The sequence below is a fragment of the Arvicola amphibius genome, chromosome 3, assembly GCF_903992535.2.
Source record: "Arvicola amphibius chromosome 3, mArvAmp1.2, whole genome shotgun sequence".
Taxonomy (NCBI): domain Eukaryota; kingdom Metazoa; phylum Chordata; class Mammalia; order Rodentia; family Cricetidae; genus Arvicola; species Arvicola amphibius.
The window spans coordinates 167,432,327-167,455,742 of record NC_052049.1 but is presented as its reverse complement, the minus strand read 5'-3'; the positions used below and the strand labels follow the sequence as shown (position 1 = coordinate 167,455,742).

Sequence of the window (23,416 nt, the reverse complement as noted above, 5' to 3'; positions counted from 1 at the left end):
CTACAGTCATACCTTGAGGCTTCATATTCACTGACAGTTCTCTCACAACCACTGAGAGAAACTCTAGTCCTGTAAATTCTATGTGTGGTAAGTGCCTCAGAGAGTATATCTTTTTTGTTTGGATGTACATGTACTCACCATTATGTTATTATGTTACTTTTCTTACTGCTGTGACCAAATACTTGATAAGAAGCAACTTAAAAGAAGAGTTTATTTGGGCTTACAGTTTGTGATGATGTAGTCCATCATAGCAGGATGGACTGCTATGAAAAGGAAGGCATGATAGCAGGAACATGAGGGAGTTTTTACCATCAGGAAGCAGGGAGAAATGAATGCTGGTACTCAGCTGGCTTTCTCCTCTTTAGTTCGTAACCCCAGCCTATGGAATAGTGCCACCTACATTCAGGGTAGGTCTTAACCTTTCTGGAAACACCCTGATAGGCATCCCTAGAGGTATGTGTATCAGGAGGAACAGGCTGCTATTGTCCTGGCCACCCGGCTATCTTAAACCTAAAATAATCACACAGAAACTGTATTCATTTAAACACTGCCTGGCCCATTAGCTCTAACTTCTTATTGGCTAATTATCACATCTTAATTTAACCAATTTCTATTAATCTGTGTATCGCCACGTGACTGTGGCTTACCGGCAAGATTCTAACCAGCGTCTGTCTCTGGCAGGAGATCCATGGCGTCTGCCACTCTGCCCTTCTTCCCAGAATTCAGTTCTGTCTACTCCGCCTACCTAAGTTCTGTCCTATCAACTAGGCCAAGGCAGTTTCTTTATTCATTACCCAATGAAAGCAACGCACAAACAGAAGGAACTCCTACACCAGGTATGTTTCTAAGTTCCATCAAGTTGACAGCAAAGATTAGCTATCACATATTATAACTCCCAGCAATAGTCAATACAGTAACAAAGTCTATAGGCTTATAGCCTTGGAGCCAGACTATATCATATAACCTGAACATGTAGGTAAATCTACCATATAAATTTATACTAAGACATATTTCTAGCCTCACTGGAAAGTTAAAAAAAAGCCAGGTATGGTGGTGCATATCTTTAATCCCAGTACTCAGAAGGCAGAGACAGGTAAACTGAGCTGGCCTGTACATTTAAGGCCAGCCAGTCTATGGCGTGCGATCCTGTCTTAAAAACCGAAGCAACAGGCTGGAGAGATGACTCAGAGATTAAGAGTACTGGCTGCTCTTTCAGAAGTCTTGGGTTCAGTTCCCAGCAATGACATGGTGGCTCATAGCCATCTGTAACGAGATCTGGTGCTGTCTTCTGACATGCAGGCTTGCATGCAGGCAGAACTGTATATATAATAAATACATAAATCTTATTTTAAAAATAAATAAATAAAAGTCAAAGCAACAAGAACAATAAAGATGTAACTTCAGATATAAATATTAAACTTTACTCTTAGATGACCAATTAGGGTGTGACCATGAGGAAAAGAAGCTCAGATAGGAAAGAGAGCAGGATCAATGTTACTATGTAGAAATAGTCGAGAAATGAAGAGGCCAGGATATCGGGTGGATTTTCTTTTTGGATGTTGAAATCAATAAGAATTATGACAGAAATAGTATTGGAGTGTCAGTGAGCCAGAAGCTAAAATTACCAAGGAATTAAAAAGGTGACCTTGTACTACAGTAGGAAAGGTAGTAGGGTAATGGAGCCTGATGATATGTGACTCAGAGCAGGGGATTTTTGTACAGGACAAAGGGAGAATATTCTGTAATTAGCGGTATGGAATAAGAAGGGCACTTGCCAGTCCTCCCTTACATTTGAGGAGTGTGGAAAAAAAAGAGTCCTCCTCTAAAAGGGCTAAAAAAGCTGCATCCTTACTGGGGTGTCCAGGAAGCTGGAGGGCATTGAAAGTTTCTGAGATGTGGTCAAGGATATGAAGATTTTGGTGCTAGCTGCCTATGAGTTCCATAGGCTCAGAAGAAGGATTAGAGTTTCAGGAGATATGAAAAGTATACATTTAGAATCCGTGTTCACTCATTACCATCTCTCCTTTGTATGGTATACATTTTCACTTGTATCCTGTACATTCTTATTTTAGGTATCTTTGATTTCAGCTGCCATGCATGGCTTAAATCATAGGGCCAATTAAATCCAATTCTTTGCCTGGTCCATGCCTATAAAACCGTGTGTGTGTGTGTGTGTGTGTGTGTGTGTGTGTGTGTGTGTGTGTGTGTATGGTACATACACATATATGATACTTTAAATTTATGATTATGACCTTAAGTTGACCTTTAATGTTGCCTGGCAATCATACATTTCCTTCGTCACTTGCTGTTGGTTTCACTTCCTCCAGGGTGACTGTTTATATCTTCACTCACTTATGGTCACCGTCTCCTTCCCGCTTTTTACTTTGAATAGAAGTCCTTGTTTCTTATTCCACCAAGTCAGAAAAGGCCTTTTCAGATCATAGCTACCATTACCCACTTGTAGTGCCATCCATGTACTCTGCCTTTTCTCCTGTTACCGTGAAAGAACTAGTAGTTGGTCAGCAGCTTCCTCTTCTCCTGAGTCATTCCCTTCTGCATGAAAATATTCATTTTTCTCTCCCAGGTTAAAAATCAATACTTTTTACATTCACTTCCCCTTTTAAGTTTTGCCTTATTTTACATAAACTTCACAGAAAACATTTGAAGCAATTTTCTATATTTTAATAGTTTTTTTTCTTTTCTTTCTCTCTCTTTTTTTTTTAAACTTATACCACCATATTTCTGTCCCCATAATTCCAGGAGTAGGGACAGAGTCTGACTTACCACTTAACAGCACTGATGTCTATCTACCTCTGCCATTTCTCAGAACTTATCTAATATTCTCACGAGTTCATTGGTTTCTCTTTGAAGACCATCTTCATTTGCCTTTTAGGATACTCATCAGTAATTTAGAAGGATGTAAGAGTTTGCCTGATTTGTATGCTGGTGCTTTCATTCTCGCTAAACATTTAAGTTAACCTACCATGGATTCATGAATATTAGAAGATATGAGATGTCTGAATCAGATAGGAACTAGGTTTATTACAATTTCTCTCTGCCTAGCCACTGCTCAGTCTCTTCTGCTGATTCCTCTTTCCCAAACTTTGTTTTTTTTTTTTTTTTAAGAGACAGGGTCTCACTGTATAGTGCTGGTTGGTCTGGAATTCACTATATGTAGATCAAATTGGCCTTGAGCTCACAGAGATCCACCTGCCAGATCTCCAGCCCATGGTCCTCCCTTAATCTACAGTCTCTGTTCTGTTTGGAGTTGGACACCCTTGCTTAAATATCTAATAGGCATCCTAAAACTGACATCCAACATGGAACCCTTACCTTATATGCCACCACCATACCTCCTCCCACCAACAAATCTGTTCTTTCTGATGTTTTCCAGGCTTAGTTAACATCTATTCACATCTTCTAGTTGTTCAAGCAAAACAAAACACAGCATTAGAATTTTTATTTTATCTGTATTAGTATTTTGCCTGCATGTATATCTGTGTACCACATGCATGCCTGATATATAAAGGCCATAGGATGTTGGATCCTCTAGAACTGGAATTATAAACAATTAATGAGCTTCCATGTGGGTGCTGGAAATTTGAACACAGGTCCTCAAAAAGATCAGCCAGTGTGCTCTTAACTGCTGAGTCGCCTCTCCAGCCCTCAAAGCACATTAAAAAAAACTAAAAGATTTATTCTTGACCTCCTTTCCCACAAAACCTGCACATCTGTCTCATTGCTTCTACTTTCAAAATACATCTAGAGTCTTGGCCTTCATTTTACCCTTTGTCTTCCACTACCTGATCCAAACCAACATCATTCTTGCCTAGATTGTTCAAGAAACCCCTTTCTGGTCTCCTTTTTGTTTCTTTTACTGTTGTTCTTTGTCATTTGTTGTCATCATGATACCCAGATTCTCTTGTTTAAAAGGTGAGTGAAATCGTGTTCTTTCCCAGCACAGAGCTCTTCAGAAGCTTCCATCTCAGGGAGGAGTCCTACTCTGAACTCACTGGTCTATCACTCTTGTTAAAATAGTCACAACATGCACTTGGCTTATAAATCCTTTTCATCTGATGTTCTTTCTGCTTCCTTCCTCTTTAGCCTGCCCCTGACACACATAACAATTTCGTGATACTGGGCTCCCTGAAGAGAACTAGGCTGTGTTTTGTTCAGTCTTCATTGTATCTGTGTCCTTATAGTACTAGTTTCTTTCCTTAGGTTCTATATTTACCATCACTGGACGTTAGATCTAAAAGATGAAGTATTTTTATAAGAAAATTCCATAGGAGATACTATAATCGACGTATTACACTGTGTGGGACAGTACTTGTTGCCTGATTACTATTCTGTTAGTAAATGCTAAAATTAATTATGTTAAGTGGTAACTTTCAGATCTCTCTGTTATGAATACGTTTTCCAGTTTTGATTAACAAATGAACCAAAGGGTAAATGTGTTAGCACTTTAACCACGGAATTACTTTTTTCAAGTGAAACATTTTCTGAAGCTCTCCTATTTACAAAGGTCAAAGCAGGAACTCTGACAAGCACAGTTCATAACCACAGAGGCCCCCAAATTCTTGAGGAAGCGGAGCCCCAAGGACACATATGGTTTTTAGTTACCCAGTCACTTAAGAAGGACTCATTGAGCTTGTGTTAGGTGGGTCTGTCCAATACTTCCTTGGTAAGTAGTGATTGTGAGTGATCATTGAAACTTGTTTTTCCTGAAAGTCTATCCCTGATTTTAGTTGTCTAAGTTCTTTCTCTGACATTCTGTGTATTCTGTAGATGAAAGTATTTTTTATTGTCTGTTTCTTTTTGTAAGTTTTTCCTCATCTATAATACAAGATTTGGACATAATTCATGTATATCTAAAAGATTAAAATCTCCTGAGCTTCCATATTTTAATTCTTTTCTCCTTCAGAGTATTTTGAAAGCCACCACAGCAGAAGTTAGTTTGATTATTTCCTTGCTGCTTTCTTCCTTTATTAAAATTATCTTTCTATCTGCCTATTTATTTATTGTGTATATGCACACGCATATTGGTGGGTACATGCAGGCATGTGTGATCAGGACAATTCCCTGAAGAGTTCTTCTGCCATCTTGTGTGACCTAAAGCTCAAACTCAAGATGTCATGTCTACATGCAAGCATCTTTACTGCCAGGCTTCTGCCAGTTCTTTCTTCATCTTATCCTACAGCCTATAGCATTCCTTAGCAGAGAATTTAATAGATTTAGCATGGCATATCCATATAATGTGTATTAGCTATATGTATAATATACTGGAGTTTCTATTGTGATAAACAAAAGCAACTTGGAAGGAAAGGGTTTATTTCAGCTTATAACTCTCAGGTCGCTTTACATCTCTAAGGGAAGGGAGGAGCTCGAGGCAGGAGCTGAAGCAGAGGCCTTAGAGGAGTATTACTTTACTTACTGGCTTGCTCCCATGACTTGCTAAGCTTCCTTTCTTACACAACTCAGAACCACCTGTCTAGGGTAGGTCTGCCCACAGTGAGCTGGGCCCTACCACATGAGTCACTCAGACAGTACCCCTCAGACTTGTCTACAGGTCAATTTTATGAATGTATTTTCTCAGTTAAATTCCCTCCTCCCGGATAAGTCTAAGTTTGTGTCAAACCAACAAACAAAAAAGCACATTCGACCTTTGATCTTAGTTTTCATATAAAGTAGTATTTTTATTAAATTGAGAAAAAATAAGTTGTAATATCACTTTTATTTTAAAATATGCACAGAACTCATTGTGTCTATTTATATGTATACATAACCAGGATATTTGCAAGGCAGGTGTGGTGGCACATGCCTGTAATGCAATACTCCCAATATTTGGGAGCAAAAGAAAACTTTAGAGTTTTGAGGACAGCATGGGCTACATAATAAGCCCTTGTCACACACACACACACACACACACACACACAAAAACTTGTTTGTGAGACAGGGTCTCAATACCCATTGTTTAAAACAAAACCAGAAACAGAACAGAACTTTGGTGTTTCATCTCCAACCCATATTTAAGGTATTCTGAGGCTCCTCCCATACCATACTTCAGAGTTCCTTTATCATTCCACTCAAACAAAATTTCCTGATTTTGCCTGTCTATTTCATTTTCTCTAGACTTGCCCACTTGGCTTTGAATACCTTCACTCTTCATTTGTACCAAAATGAACTTGTCAGAAAAGAAAAGGAAGCTATAAAAATTATTCCCTACTTGGTGGCCTGTAACCCAACACTCTGGAAGCTGAGTGCTGAGCAGGAGGATTAGACTGAGGCAGCCTGGGGCAACAAAACTGCATCTCACACACAAAAGAATAGTGCTGGAAGGCGACCCTCTATAGGAAGAATAGTGCTGGAAGGCGACCCTCTATAGAAAGGATAGTGCTGGAAGGCGACCCTCTATAGAAAGGATAGTGCTGGAAGGCGACCCTCTATAGGAAGAATAGTGCTGGAAGGCGACCCTCTATAGAAAGAATAGTGCTGGAAGGCGACCCTCTATAGGAAGAATAGTGCTGGAAGGCGACCCTCTATAGAAAGGATAGTGCTGGAAGGCGACCCTCTATAGAAAGAATAGTGCTGGAAGGCGACCCTCTATAGAAAGAATAGTGCTGGAAGGCGACCCTCTATAGGAAGAATAGTGCTGGAAGGCGACCCTCTATAGAAGGATAGTGCTGGAAGGCGACCCTCTATAGGAAGAATAGTGCTGGAAGGCGACCCTCTATAGAAAGAATAGTGCTGGAAGGCGACCCTCTATAGGAAGAATAGTGCTGGAAGGCGACCCTCTATAGAAAGAATAGTGCTGGAAGGCGACCCTCTATAGAAAGAATAGTGCTGGAAGGCGACCCTCTATAGAAAGAATAGTGCTGGAAGGCGACCCTCTATAGAAAGAATAGTGCTGGAAGGCGACCCTCTATAGAAAGAATAGTGCTGGAAGGCGACCCTCTATAGAAAGAATAGTGCTGGAAGGCGACCCTCTATAGAAAGAATAGTGCTGGAAGGCGACCCTCTATAGAAAGAATAGTGCTGGAAGGCGACCCTCTATAGAAAGGATAGTGCTGGAAGGCGACCCTCTATAGAAAGGATAGTGCTGGAAGGCGACCCTCTATAGGAAGAATAGTGCTGGAAGGCGACCCTCTATAGAAAGGATAGTGCTGGAAGGCGACCCTCTATAGGAAGAATAGTGCTGGAAGGCGACCCTCTATAGAAAGGATAGTGCTGGAAGGCGACCCTCTATAGAAGAAAGAATAGTGCTGGAAGGCAACCCTCTATAGAAAGGATAGTGCTGGAAGGCGACCCTCTATAGAAAGGATAGTGCTGGAAGGCGACCCTCTATAGAAAGGATAGTGCTGGAAGGCGACCCTCTATAGGAAGAATAGTGCTGGAAGGCGACCCTCTATAGAAAGGATAGTGCTGGAAGGCGACCCTCTATAGAAAGGATAGTGCTGGAAGGCGACCCTCTATAGGAAGAATAGTGCTGGAAGGCGACCCTCTATAGAAAGGATAGTGCTGGAAGGCGACCCTCTATAGAAGAAAGAATAGTGCTGGAAGGCGACCCTCTATAGAAAGGATAGTGCTGGAAGGCGACCCTCTATAGGAAGAATAGTGCTGGAAGGCGACCCTCTATAGAAAGGATAGTGCTGGAAGGCGACCCTCTATAGAAGAAAGAATAGTGCTGGAAGGCGACCCTCTATAGAAAGGATAGTGCTGGAAGGCGACCCTCTATAGGAAGAATAGTGCTGGAAGGCGACCCTCTATAGAAAGAATAGTGCTGGAAGGTGACCCTCTATAGAAAGGATAGTGCTGGAAGGCGACCCTCTATAGAAAGGATAGTGCTGGAAGGCGACCCTCTATAGAAAGAATAGTGCTGGAAGGCGACCCTCTATAGGAAGAATAGTGCTGGAAGGCGACCCTCTATAGAAAGGATAGTGCTGGAAGGCGACCCTCTATAGAAGAAAGAATAGTGCTGGAAGGCGACCCTCTATAGAAAGGATAGTGCTGGAAGGCGACCCTCTATAGAAGAAAGAATAGTGCTGGAAGGCGACCCTCTATAGAAAGGATAGTGCTGGAAGGCGACCCTCTATAGAAAGGATAGTGCTGGAAGGCGACCCTCTATAGAAAGGATAGTGCTGGAAGGCGACCCTCTATAGAAGAAAGAATAGTGCTGGAAGGCGACCCTCTATAGAAAGGATAGTGCTGGAAGGCGACCCTCTATAGAAGAAAGAATAGTGCTGGAAGGCGACCCTCTATAAAAAGGATAGTGCTGGAAGGCGACCCTCTATAGAAAGGATAGTGCTGGAAGGCGACCCTCTATAGAAAGGATAGTGCTGGAAGGCGACCCTCTATAGAAAGGATAGTGCTGGAAGGCGACCCTCTATAGAAAGGATAGTGCTGGAAGGCGACCCTCTATAGAAAGAATAGTGCTGGAAGGCGACCCTCTATAGAAAGGATAGTGCTGGAAGGCGACCCTCTATAGAAAGGATAGTGCTGGAAGGCGACCCTCTATAGAAAGAATAGTGCTGGAAGGCGACCCTCTATAGGAAGCGCTTGCTGAGCAAGCCTGATGACATGAGTTTGGTCTATAGACTATGGTGGAAGGGGAGAATCAGCTCCTGGGAGGTGTCCTCTCATTCCATATGCTTTCCTTGACACACCCTAGTACTCTCTGTCTCTCTCTGTCTGTCTCTCTCTCTCACACACACTATAATAATAATAATAATAATAATAATAATAATAACATTTAAAGAGAAATATTCCCCAAACATCATCAATGTCCATTTAATATTTATTATACATATTAAATTATTTGAAATCTAGTTTTTTTGTCTCATTTCCTTCATCACATAAATTCCTACATATGGAGAAAAGCTGGTTTTTTCTACAGTACTCTGAACATTATATATACTAATGTAAATTAATATTTTTAAATCTACTTAAGTTCTTAGTGGCTGAGGGTATAATTCAGGAAAAATAAATCTCTTTTACCTTATGACTAGAATTTGTGGTTGCAGAGAAATATTGAAAGGCAGGATTTAAAAATAAAATAATTGTGTTCCGATCTTGCTAATGAGTTTGTCGCTTACTCCCTGTTATATGGTCTTTCCTAGGAAGATGTGAACAATCTGTTCAGCTCAGGTAGGACACCAACTGCAAACCAAAGACACAATTTCACACAAATCTAGTGAACCCCTGAATGTATTGGGATTCCTTAAAAGAGCACAGTGATGGAGTACTTAGAGGAGTATGGCTGAGTCAGAGAGAGCTGCCCTTAGTGAAAAGCCTAGCTCAGCATGGACACTGACTCAAAAGTTTCATTGCTGGAATTCATTGTGGAACTCCAGACAGCTTGATAGGTTGTGAGTCTGCCTAACAAGTTACAGTCTCTTCTCTGGAGCAATTATCACTTTGGGGTGGGGGTGGGGGAAAACTTGTGAATCTTCTAAGTTTAAAGAGTTTCCTGAGATTTGAAAGCTTTATTTTTGAGCCTTTTAAGTGTCATTCAAGTCCCAATCTTAAGAAGCCGTCCTCTGGGAGGGGATGTTTCGGTTTGGAAGAAATAACAGCACTCTGAGCTGTCGTCATTTATAACCTCATTTGTTTGCCTCTGGAGCTTACAGAGATCCTAACCCTGCTTGCTTAGCTCTGCTTCCCAAATTTTACTCTCCACAGTAGTTTATATAAAGTAATATAGACCTTCTCTATAAACTGAATTCCCTTTCCTCAATCTAAAACTTGCAACAAGACTTCCATGATGCCTGCCTAATCCAGCTTTACTCTTTGTGTCCAGATGGTGCTCAGAGGCACCTTCTGCTTTGTTCCCTCTACTCACCCAGCACCTCTCCTGCTGTCCTGCAGCCAGGTGTGTCAATTCTGCTCCAAGAATAGGCATGGCAGGCCCCATTTGGGGATGGCTTCCTTGAACTACAGGTTAGGTTCTCCTTTTCTTCCAGATCCCACTGTGATAGGTGTGAGGCAGTTCCATGGAGTCTGTAGTTGTGCATCTTGATAAGTATTTGATCTGTAGCTGTGCTTGTCACCGTAGAGCATAGTCATTCCTCTGAACTATTCAAATACCGTCAATTCTTGTATAATGTCCAAGGCAACTGCTTTTACTATTTTACAATATGGAATAATGATTTTTAAAAAAATAATAGTGATTCTCTGTGGTGTGATTGAAGTTCAGTCCAGGGTCTCACACATGCCAAGCAAATCCTCTACCACTGAGTTAGCTGTATCCCTAACTTTAGTGTTTCTGTGTTTAAAACTGTAACAGTTTAACTCCAATTTTTCTTTAAAAATATGTGTATGGGTGTGCACTAGGCATACACACAAACTACACGCACACACACATATATAATTACATTATTTCCCCTCCTACTCCTTTAGATAGATAGATAGATAGATAGATAGATAGATAGATAGATAGATAGATAGATAGATAGATAGATAGATGAGAGAGGGGGGGGTCAGTTTGTGTGCATGCCTATAATGCCAACAAAGACCAGAAGAGGGCATCAGATCACCTGGAATTGCAGTTAAAGATCAACAATTGTGAGCCACTATATAGATGCTGGAAATTGAATCCAGGTCCAATGGAAGAGCAACCAGTGCTCTTAACCACAGAGTTATATCTTTCTAACCCCTCAAATTTTATTTTTGGAAAAATTAGCTTTACAGATGGCATGCAATAAAAATGAATCACCAGTTCATTATGCTTCCACATCAAATAATATCTGATAAACAGTTTTTCCTAATTCAAACTAAGAAAATAAAATTCTGCTTTTCTCTTATTTTCTGGACCCCAGAGCCATCTTATACATTGTTTTCCCGAAAGAGGTGAAATCTCAATGAAGGAAATGGCTTGACCAGGTTATCAGATTGAGTTGGTACGGAAGCAGAAACTGGGCAAGGAGCCCTAGTACTACTCACTTGGTGATTTTTATTCAGCCACACTCTTTTTCCAGTTTAATGTAGATAAGAGGGGTTATTTGCGATTTTTAAAATTAAAATCTAATTATGTTATTTCCCCTCCTTTTATTCCATCAAGTACTTTCATATCCTGCCCTTACTCCCTCTCAAGTTCATGGCCTCTTTCTCTTGAGAGAGGAAGGGAAAAAGGGAGGGAGGAAGGGAGAGAGAAAGTGAGGGAAGGAGAGAGAGAGAAAATGCATAACAGCCTTCTAAGTTGGTTTAGTGTTTCTTATATGTATACATATATGCTTTCAGGACTGACCACTTGGTATTGGATAACCAATTCAGGGCTCATGCTAGGGGAAGATTAATTCTTCTCTCAGCAATCATCAATTGCCTGTGGTTCTTTGTCTAGAGGTGTGGCCCTGCAAGAACTCCCCCTTCCAGGTTACTGGTGATAAGTGTAAGTTTTTGGTGGCATATACCTTTAATCCCAGCACCAGGGAGGCAGAGGCAGACTGATCTTTTTGAGTTTGAGGCCAGCCTGGTCTACAAAACATGTTCCAGAACAGCCAGGGCTACATGGAGAGACCCTGTCTCAAAACAACAACAAAAAGATAATAAATAGAACAGGATAAAGTTTTTAAGTACTTCCTACCTCATGTATGCTCAAGTTAGGTCATTTGTTAAAATATTCTTATAATATTCTTTATATTTCTTTCATTGAAACATTATTTCGAAAGTCAAAATATTCTTTTATACTTCCATATACATTTCCTTAGAACATAAGAAAATCTCACGAAAATATTTTTCTTTTTCAATTTATTTTCTCAACTATTTAGAACTGAGTACAACGAATACTAGGTTCCTTCTCCTGTTTCCCCAAGTAGTTCTGTGGTACCTATTTTGTATTCTTCCAAACAGTCCTCTTGGAAGCAGTTTCCATACTGAGTCATCAACCAAAATTCCCTTTATTTTCCAGGCAAAGCAATAGTTTTATTATTTTGAAATGACTCATTACTTCTGAGTCATCATACCTTCTGGACTTTCTTAAATAAAGGGTTTTAAAGAAAAATTTCTACAGTTCTCTTCAGATCCTTCAGATGACCTATTTGAGTGACTTGTAAATTCAACCAATTTCAGTGTTTACAATTATGTTGTTCATTTTTTCTTGAACCCTTTCACTGACCAAGATAAACAATGGAATTTCTTTACCTCATATTCCAGATGTTTCCTGGAGTGGAATGATATGTGTAATGCCATTCTCTATTTTTCCATCATAATGTTTATGGCTCTTAAGGTTTTATTAACATCTCATCTTTCTCTATGAAATAAAGCAGAAACATCCATAAAAGTTAAGCTTAGCTCTGTGTTCGTTGGTACACACAATCTTTGTGATTAAACATATTGCAAGAATAAATAGTCTCTATTATTTAATTTTGTAACATAGTTGACTAGTTCTTTACCTGCCCTTTGATAATTCATTCTTTCATCCATCTTTTTTTTTGTTTCATCTTTCATGACAAAATTTCTCGGTGGAAACAGCCCTAGCTGTCCTGGAACTCACTCCATCGACTGTAGGCCACAAACTCAGAGATCTGCATGCCTCTGCCTCCTGAGTGCTAGGATTAAGGCATGAACCACCACTGTTAGCTCTTTCTCCTTTCTTTAGTCCCTCTTCCTGCATTCAGTGTCCCAGCATTCCTTAGAGTTTTTCTCGTCCTGTGTATACGCAATTTTATCTATTTTTGAGGTTTTAAAACTTTTATCTAGTAATTTCTCCCAAATCTTTATTTTCAACTCCATCTCTTTGTTGCATCATGAATATCTCCTGAAAGTATTATTGAAACAACCCACGCCTGAAGCTGAATCCGTTCTCCCTGCATCATTGACCTCAACTAGCCATAACACATAAGCAGGCCCAATCTCATCTTCACACTATTCTAAAATCCCATTTTAATTGCTAGAATTTGTTATAAGTGCTATTTGGATACTTCATATTTAAAGTATCAATTCTAAATGCTTTTTTTAATGACAGTTTTTCTGTCTGTGCCTACTCTTTAGAGTCAATCACTATCAACTTTTTCTTTACTATTGTAATTTATCTTCATGTTTCTAAGTACATCCCTTCTTCTAATTCATTATTCATTAATTTTAAGTATTTAGTTGAACTTCGGCTCTCACTATTTTGCCACATTAACAAAGTAAAGAATAAGGTTATATGTTCACAGTGAATACAAAAAATATATTTGACAAGTTTAGTTATACATAAGAAAGTTTAAGCAGTATATATGGTTATTTGTTTTTATTTTCATCAAAGGTACCAACATAACTCAATGAGGATAAAATACTCTTTTCTTTTTTATGGTACTGGGATATGACTTGCTAGACTTGTGTACTCACCGAGCATTGTATGCAGCTACACACCTAGACCCAGGGGTCAGTCTTTTGAACAAATGATATTGACTGATGTTTAAACTCAACCTTATTAAAAATTAATTATATAAAAGTTAATTCAAAATGTGTCACATATCTAAACACAAAAGCTAAAATATAAAACTACAACAAAAAGCTCAAAGAAGGGGCTACAGAGATGGTTCAGCAGTTAGCGCACTTACTTCTCTTGCAGAAAACCTGGGTTCAGTTCGCAACACCCACATGGCAGCTCATAACCAGTTGTAATTCCAGGTCTAGAGGATCTTATGCCCTTTTCTAGCCACTGCTAGTACTGCATATATACACATGCAAGCAAACTACTTGCACACATAGAATAAAATAGTTTTTTAAGCTACAGGAAAGAATTTTATGAACATAGGAGTGGTAAATTACTTTAAGATACAGACTGATAAACTGTTAAAGAAAAATAGAATAATTGGATTGATAAAAATTAGTGATATACCATATTCTCACCTTTAGGATCACTGCTAAACTTCTCCGTGTAGTCTAAGAATACCTACCAGTAATTAATATGATCCTAACAGCAAAATCTTTCTCATCGCTACTTTATTAAAATATATTTATATCCAAGCCTCACTGTTGCAGATTACAGTGAAATAGTCCCACACTATTTTATTGTTCCGACAGCACCTTACTTTTCAAGCCTTATCTTTTTTGTGAAAATGTATACAATCTTCTTCTTTTGCTTTGAGGTTTTTTATCTTTGCTTATTTTGCTTAAAGTTGGGGGGGCAGTTTTATTTTTGTTAGATTTTAAAAGAAATCTGTGACATCCCGCAAGATAGCTCAGTGGCTAAGGTTACATACGCCATAAACCTGACAGTCTGAGTTCACTCCCCAGAACTTCCGTAAAGATGGAAGGAGAGAATCGACTCTGTACATTGGTCTGACTGCCCAGACAGCACACCCACACATCACATATGCAGAGGACAACTTGTAGGAGTTAGTTATCTGTCTTTCCACCATAGAAGTCCCAAGGATTGAATTCAGGCCCTTGGACTTAGTGGCAAACACCTTTACCTGATGAGCCACCTTGCAAGCCTTAGGTTTGTTTTTAGAGCAGTATCATGTAAACCAGGCTAGTCTCAACTTTACTGTGTAGTAAAGGCTACTCTTGAACTCCTGAACTCCTGCTTCTACTTCCCAAGTATTAAAATTGCAGACATGAACCACCATGCCCAACTTCTCCTTGTTCCATTACTTTTCTATCTTTTTCTTTCTGACCTCAAAACTCTGGGTTCCTCTGTTTAACCCAAAACTGTGAATGGTCCCTGTGTCCTCAGTCCAGAGGTGTCCTCATTTTACATACTTACCCCCGAGTAACTTCTCAGAGCTATATCTCCACCTGTAATCTTTCTGTTGACTGTGTTCACATTTTATTCAGTCATCACCATTAGGTATTCAGTAGGTACCTGCCCATATACCACAGTAACAGTGAAACCAATTTTTATCTTTTCTATGCCCGCCCTTGTGTTAGAGCTCATGCTTTTCCTGTTATCTGCTGCGCTTCTCTCCCCTTGCCTCTTTAACAGTGAATTCCTAAGAGTCATTATCATGACTTATTCAGCACCATTCTCCTAATGCCTGGTATCAAAGAGAACGTTTTATGAATAAATTAGAGCAATAACATTTATTAAGCATTTCCTTTGTCCTAGGTGTTATAGCCTAACATATGTGAGATACCCTAATTATAATCCCTAGCACTGAAAAGATGTGCAATCACATGAATTTATTATAAATGAATGGGTAAACAAAAAGTAGTATGATACTAACTCAGCAGTAATAAGGGATATCTGTCATATATGGTAATATGAGATATTGAGAGAAATTGATCTACATAGTTGTCCAGTTGTTTCTTACACTATGTTCCAAATAGTAAATTGCTGAGTTAAAATATGTGTGTGTATACACATGCACTTTTTTTTTTTTGGTTTTTTCGAGACAGGGTTTCCCTGTAGTTTCTAGAGCCTGTCCTGGAACTAGCTCTTGTAGACCAGGCTGGCCTCGAACTCAGAGATCCGCCTGCCTCTGCCTCCCGAGTGCTGGGATTAAAGGCATGAGCCACCACCGCCCGACAACATGCACTTTTTTTTAAAGGTTTTAAGATTCATAGGGCCAAGATCTTTTTCAGAAAAATGACCAAATTATATTTCTACTATTAGAGTGAGATAGATACCTTGCTTTCCTGGAAGGATACATTCTGTATGTTGATTTGATAGATAAAAATACAGACATGTTAACCTGCACTTCCTTGATGACTGGTGAGCCTCAACATCCTTTCATTTATTTCTGAGAAATTTTGTTATTGTTCATTAGTAAAGAATCATGTTTTTTCTAGAAACAGTTGAATAATAGTTTAGGAAAGTATTCCAGTAACACAGCATCACACATATTTTTAACAGTGAAGAATGTTACCTGTGCATGTCAGAATCTAATACCAATTGAATGATGGTAGTTTTATCAGTAAACAAGAAGGTGATCTTCTGTGACTAGAAAAGTAAAATATTTTTAAATTACAAAATTGTAGCTTTGGAAAACAGATCCTCATTTGTCAGGATTTCTGGTTGAGGTGTGTGGCTTTAGAAAGTAGTATGAGATGCTTCTGGGCAGGTGGGATAGCACAGTTATGTATCTTGAATGTATTGGTAGATACACAAGAAACTTCAAAAGGAGTGGCTATATAGAAAACTGATAAAATCTAAATAGAGTTTCATAGTTCATAGTACTAGTATCACTTTCCTGGTTTTGATCATTGAACTGTAGTGATATAGTGAAGTGCACTGTTGAACCTTTCTCTCCCACCTGCCTGTTCCCAAGTAACTCATTCAGAGGCCTACTAGTATAAATCTGGGCCAATAGCTCAGGCTTGTTACTAGCTATCTCTTACATTAAATTAACCCATATTTCTTATCTATATTTTACCACATGGCTCATGGTTTATTAACTCCTTTTTCCTATGTCCTGCTTCCTCGGCAGCTGGCTAGTCTCTCCTCTAGACTCTGCCCTTCTCTTTGTATTTAAGTTTGGCTTTCCCACTTGACCTAATTCTGCCTTGCTATAGGCCAAAGCAGCTTCTTGATTAACCAACGAGGGGCATATATATTCATAGTGTACAGAAGGGTTATCCTACAGCATTTTTCTCTTCCTGTCTAATCAAAAAGGAAGTTTTCAACTTTAATATGGTAAAATTACAGACAGTAAAACAGTTATCAAGTAAGAATTATAGTTACAATATCTAGTCTATTTGTATTTGACAAAATTAAAGAAAATATTTAATTATCTAGCCTATCTTGGTAAGTTTAAAGTTTTATATTTAATTTACCTTTTTATCATAACTTAAAAAACTATAATTATAACTATCTAGTCTTCAACTCCATCAAAGAGCCAATAAGGAAATAATATTACCTGAATAAGCAGGAAGTGAAAACAAGTGCCTTCCAAAAATGCAAGAAATGACAGAAACAGCTGGCTTCCTGGACAGTCACCCAAGGTTCCTCTATAACATTGGGACATCCATCTTTGGCCTACAGGCCTAGCATATCTGACAGACTTTCCTGTGAAGCATGGAATTTTGAAGAACTGTCTTACCTTGTCTTGGCAAAGCTCTGCTGTAGCATGAATTCTAATTGGTCTATTTAATAAAAACTTGAAGCCAGATACGAGGGTAGAAACTTAAAGAGACAAGGTGCAAAACTTGAAGCCAGATATCAGGGTAGAAACTTAAAGAGACAAGGTGCAAGCCACAGCCAGCTCTTACCTTGCTAACTCCTCAGCTGAAAAGAGCACTCATGTCTCTTCCTGCCTTATATTCCTTTCTCCATCCAGCCATATCACTTCCTGTCTGTCTAAACAGACATTCAGACTGCTTTGGTAACTAGTGGCTAGCTTTGAGTAGGACAACTGTGTAAGTTTGAGGCTAACTTGGGCTGCATAGTACCAGGCCAGTCAAGGCTATATAGCAAGACCCTGTCTCAGTGCCCCTCAAAAAAATTTTAGGTTTCTAAAAAGGTATATCCATTCTTAATGCTTGACATTATTTCTTTTTTAATTTAGTTTTTATTTATGTGCATTGTGTGTCTGTGTAAGTATATGCCATGTGTGTACAGGTGCCCTCAAAGGCCAATAGATGGCATCATATTCCCTGGAACTGGAGACAGCTCACAGCTGTCTGATGTGGTTGCAGGGAACCGAACTCAGGTTCTCTGGAAGGACAGCAAGTGCTCTTAACAACTGAGTCATCCATCTTGGCCCAACTTGATGCTATTTCTATGCTCTGTGTTTGGGTTGTTTGGGTTGTATGTTTTTTGAAAACGTTATCGCTTCCATTGCTGTGTTTAACTTTTGTTCCATGATACTTTTATGGTTGGGCTACTTTGCAGTTTTCCTTAGTTACTGGACACCTGTTACCTCTGTTAATGTGAAGCTTCTTTCTATACAGCTCCATCCCATCTGAATACATCTAGTTTTATATACACCACTGGGAATGGTGAAGACAGACAAGTTGAGGATGAGGCCATGGTTGTTCAAACTCCATTCGCATTGCAACTAAATTAAAACACAGGGGCAAGGTATGATGGCAAACTCCTATAATCCCAGCACTTGAGAACGGAGGTTCTCCAAGTTGGAAAATAGCCAGGGCTACATTGTGAGACTCATTTAGATCCATCGGAAGAAAACCTTGAAGAGAAAGGTGATAGACTTTTAGAATTAACATTTATATCTTCCAGGTGGAAATCCAAAAATTATGATGAAAGCAGTGTTTCTTCCAAATCATAAATTTGCTATATTTGTATTCAAATCATAGGAAAATTTATCTTGAAGTTGACAGTTCAGCAGTTTATCTAGAATAAAATTAAAGAGTATTTAGAAGATAAAGAATAAGAAATTAGGGATGTGAGTTGTATCTCTAGTTAACAAAACTTTAATATTAATTATAATGTTATAGTACTGGTACAAAAACAGTGACCTTATATCCAAAGAACCAGCAGTTAATACTGTAACCATTATGAAATTTCAAAGCAGGAAAAATTTCTTTGAGGACATTGTAATAAATGTTTGTAATCCCAGCACCCAGGAGGCAAAGACTGGGGAGTTTGAGGCCATCATATACTACATAGTAAGACCCTGTCTCAGAACAATTATTTTTTTTACATCATTTCTGTAGTCACTAATTTTCTAAGACCTAAGTAAGTAAAGGGTAATAATAGATAGCCTACCCAAAATAAATGAATAAGTACAATAATTGTATAGGATTAAAAATATAAAATATGAACACATTTTTGTTTTTAAATGGGTAAATATTTTTATTATTGAAATTATGATAGTACTGGACATAATGGAACATGCCTTTAATGTCAACACTAAGAAGGCAGAGGAGGTATATTTCTGAGAGTTCAGTACCAGCCTGGTCTACATATCATGTTCCATGTTAGCCATGGCTACATAGTGACACCCTGTCTTAAAACAAACAATCACCAATGATCCAGTGAAATTTATATTCTCCTTCACTGCTTTATTTATCTTTCCTATCATTGCCTTAGTGCACTGTTCTTGATTCATCCATATTACACATTCTGTGGTTCAGCAAATCGTGTTGGCTATACCTTTGAAATAGATACATCTAAACATCTGTTGCACTGTTACTATCTTGGTCCTAGATTCCCAGCATTCCTGCCTGGCCACTTGTGATCCTGTTTATTTTTGTTTCTTTCCTTGTCTTCTATGTGCCTGAAAACAACATCTAAAATCATCAGTTTAAAATGTAACTCTCATTGCGTCATTTCTCCATTCACTATTTATCAGTTGTGCCCCATGCTCTCATAGTAAAACAATTCCATTATAGAGAGCTATAGATCATGCATGATTAGGCTCCACCTGTCCTTTCAGACCTTACCTCATACTATTCTTACTTTCTCTTCTTTGGCCACATTAATCTCCTTATTCTTCTAGTAAATCAAATATGATCCCACCTCAGGACCTTTGCACTTAAGATTTAACTGCCATATGATTTACCTGGCAATACCTTTTTGGCTTGCTCCCTCTCCTTTTATAGGTCTTTGTTCAGATGTCAATAAGGTTGCCTCTGGTTTCTTTTTTTAAATACCTTTATATTTCTTCTGAATCCTTACCCTGCTTGATTTTCCCCATAATACATATCTAATGAATTATATGTTTATTTACATGTTACTCTTTTTCCAACCAGATTTTTCTCCTCAGTAAGGGCAAGGCCATTTTCATTCACTACTGTAACCTCCAGCACTTAAATTAGGAACAGCCAAGGACATAATAGGCGTTTTATATTTTGTGATTAAATGGCATTGGCAGGACATTTTTGGAAAGCTACTTCTATAGATTTTTTCCAAGCTGTCTTTTAAGTAAGAATAATTAAGGAAATCTTATGCACATGGTAAAAAGAGAGAAGGAAATGCACATGAAGCAGGGTCTGAGAATGCCGAACCAAGAGCAATAATAAAGATTGCTTTTCTGTATGTTAGAACAGAGAAGATTATAGGAGAATAATTACTGACTGTAGAGGAACTTATAAAATTAGGAGTAGGTCCCAAGTGTTGACAGTCTTTGAGAAGAAACTAGGTTGATACAAGCAGAGAGTTGGTGCAGGAGAGCAGTAGAAAATATGGGGATAGGTGGCTTAGAAACATTTCAAGGGGCTTGAACATGTCAAGGGGCTTGAAAGTGGATCAAAAGACTAGTCTTGATCTATGAAGAGAACAATAGTGTTCATTCGTGAGCCATGAGGTTGAGACAACTGTCTATATATGAGCTTGTTACTGCCATATAAAAAAGCAAGAAGAGTAATATAGGAATTATCAGCTAGAATTATATGCAAGAAGGCAGACTTGAGGTACTACTTCTAGTACTGAGTATAGAATGTGAGAAAACAAAGTCCTATATTAATATCAGTAGCAAGTTCTGTGATGGAGTGTAGAGATCATTGATTTATTGCATGTGTTTAATTATTTTCTTCTTTTATTCTAGGTTTCTCTGTCATTCACAGAAAAATGGATCACTTAAGACTTTGGGATACTCAGTTATCACAATACTCCTGTACCACCAACTAAGATTTATATGACAGTTTATGGCAATAAATTTTCATAATATAGAAGCACTGAAGAATTAAAAGAAGATATTTCTTCATAAAATAATACTATAGTATCAAGTTACTAAATAAAACTAAAATGTATAATATTTAAATTATTAGACTTGCTAATATAAGCATACATGTGCAGCAGCTACTGTATACTGATAGTTACCAAACCTCAAATTTAAAGATTTCCCTTCATGGAAAAGTTGGTATATTTTGCAAGACGCCACTGAACATTATCATTAAATTTTTTTCAGCAAAGTATTATTTCAAGAATAATTTCTTAAAACAGAGTGTATAAAGTTCCACATCTTACCAAGTGAATTTGATATTATGGCAGCAACTTACAGACTTGTAGTTAGCACCGTGAACCATTACAGCAGTGTGCTGATAGACCGGCGTTTTGAGCAAGCCATACATTATTGCACTGGAACCTGCCACACCTTCACACATGGAGTAGACTGCATTGTGGTGCATCATAGTGTTTGTGCAGACCTCTTGCATATCCCTGTGTCTCAGTTCAAAGATGTGGATCTGAACTCTGTGTTTTTGCCCCATGACAATGGGCTTTCCTCAGCTGAAGACTATCACCATCAGGCCCTCACAGGCATACCCAGGGCCAAAAGAACATCTACATTTCAGAATACCTGTAACTTAAAGGACATTGCTGGAGAAGCAATCAGCTTTGCCAGTGGGAAAATAAAAGAATTTTCCCTTGAAAGACTCAGAAACTCAAACCATGCAGCTTATAAAAAAGGAAGGAAAGTTAAATCTGACTCATTTAATAGGAGGTCAGTTGATTTTGACTTACTCTGTGGCCATTATAATAATGATGGTACCTCTCCATCATTTGGCTTACTCCGGAGTTCCTCAGTTGAGGAAAAATCTTTATCTCATAGAAATTCGTTTGATACAAACCTGACTTCCATGCTTCTTCAGAACTTTTCTGAAGAAGACCTAGTTACTCAGATTTTGGAAAAACATAAAATAGATCATTTTTCTTCTGGGACAGACATAAAAATGTGCTTGGACATCTTACTGAAATGCTCTGAAGATTTGAAAAAATGTACAGATATCATAAAACAATGCATAAAGAAAAAGTCAGGAAATAGTATCAATGAAGGAAGTGGCAATGATGCAGTTTCTAACTCTGAAGCTGTCTATATGAATGTGATGACAAGGCTGGCATGCTACCTAAGAAAGCTACCATTCGAATTTATGCAGTCTGGGAATAGTGAGGCTGTAGATTTAACAGAACTTGTCAGCAATATACCTAACTTACAATTGACTCCATTCTCCCCAATATATGGGACTGAACAGCCCCCTAAATATGAGGATGTTGTCCACCTCTCAGCCCTTGACTCCAGACAGTTTCAGACTGTTGAATTGCAAGATAACAAGCATAATTTTAAACAAACAGACACTGTAAAAGCCACTCCAAACAGCACAAATTCCTTGTGTAGCTTGGAGGTAAACACTTCTGGAACTCTAAAACCTGTGCAAGTTCAATCACCATCATTAACCGTGAATCCTTTAGAGAATGTCTCTTCTAGTAATTTAATGGAAACTCTTTATATTGAAGAAGAATCAGATGGAAAGAAGTCATTATTAGAAAAAGAACAGAAAACAGAGAATGGACAAGGTCAGAGTCTGCTAAAAGTAAATGAACACAAAGAATTTTCAGACCATGATACTCATCTTAAGAAACGTCCTACTTCAGTGCAAAATGAAATTGGTAAGGTATTTGAAAAGCCAACGATGGTTCATCCACCTAAAGAAGAATCTAAATTAGAAGTTCCTACCATAGAACTAAAAGACCAGAAACACTTTATGAACCCTAATAGTCAAGAAGAGATAGACAAACTGTTAATGGATTTGGAATCATTTTCACAGAAGATGGAAACCTCTCTTGGAGAACCACTTGCCAAGGGTGAAAGCGTCAGTTCATTAAATAGTCGTTTGACTGGTCAGATCCATGAAGATCTTGAGTCTAAACCTATAGACTCTTCACCTTCAGAAAAGGCCTCACCTTCCTGTCTAACAAGGATTATTGAAAACAATGGACACAAAATAGAGGAAGAAGACCGAGCCCTCTTACTTCGAATTCTGGAAAGCATTGAAGACTTTGCTCAAGAACTAGTTGATTGCAAGTCAGGCAGAGGGAGCCTATCACAAGAAAAGGAAATGATGCAGATTCTACAGGAAACCTTGACAACTTCCTCCCAGGCCAGTCCATCAGTCTGTAGGAGCTCTGCTGGTGAGAAAACCAAAGATAATGCTTCGGTTGTTTTGATTCAGCAGACGCCAGAGGTGATCAAGGTAAGATCCAAAAGTCATGAGTCCTTAGAATTCTCCAAATGCACATTTTGTTTGTAAAATGTATAAACAGAAACTAATTTTGTTAGCCATTTCAAGTTCTGTGCTAGGATGATATTAGTTCAGTCAAAAAGAAGCAAAGCATTTGAATTAAACAGATTGTTTTCATCTGTCCTGTCCATGCACTTCACCTTCCTTCTAGGTTCTGTGACTAAAAGAAAGTCACTTAGCCTTAGTATCTATCCATACATACATACATACATATATATATATATATGTACATATATATGTACATATATATATTTAATATTCTCATGTAAAACAGGAGCAGTGAAATATGACACTTACACAGAGTAGATAATTTAATATTAATCCTCATCTTTCCCAGGTAACCAAGAAACCAGTTCTTCACATATGTGCATTTTTCTGTAAGGTGCAAAATAGGGTACAAAAGGCAAGAGAGCATGATTTTGTTTTTCTTTGTTTTGTTTTGTTTTGTTTTGTTTCGTTTTTTCTAGACAGGGTTTCTCTGTGTAGCCCTTGCTATCCTGGAACTCTCTCTAAACCAGGCTGGCCTCAAACTCACAGAAATTCGCCTGCCTCTGCCTCCCAAGTGTTAGGA

At 38.4% G+C, this 23,416-nt stretch overlaps 1 protein-coding gene and 1 non-coding gene across 3 annotated transcripts in view; one reads left to right on the top strand and one right to left on the bottom strand.

Annotated features, from left to right (window-relative positions):
• Ppp2r3a (protein phosphatase 2 regulatory subunit B''alpha) overlaps positions 1 to 23,416 on the top strand; it is a 140,092-nt gene that overhangs the window by 18,299 nt on the left and 98,377 nt on the right. The window contains exons 2-3 of one of the 2 annotated variants that reach the window (XM_038321847.1): positions 17,815 to 17,944; positions 20,373 to 22,797. In XM_038321847.1, coding sequence (XP_038177775.1) covers positions 20,812 to 22,797 — 1,986 coding nt within the window. In that variant the 5' untranslated portion in view covers positions 17,815 to 17,944; positions 20,373 to 20,811. The remainder of the gene's footprint in view (positions 1 to 17,814; positions 17,945 to 20,372; positions 22,798 to 23,416) is intronic. The other variant, XM_038321845.1, reaches the window with a different exon arrangement.
• Positions 15,783 to 15,918, bottom strand: LOC119810923. The gene has a single exon (XR_005284860.1). It is a non-coding gene; the product is annotated as a small nucleolar RNA SNORA24 (small nucleolar RNA).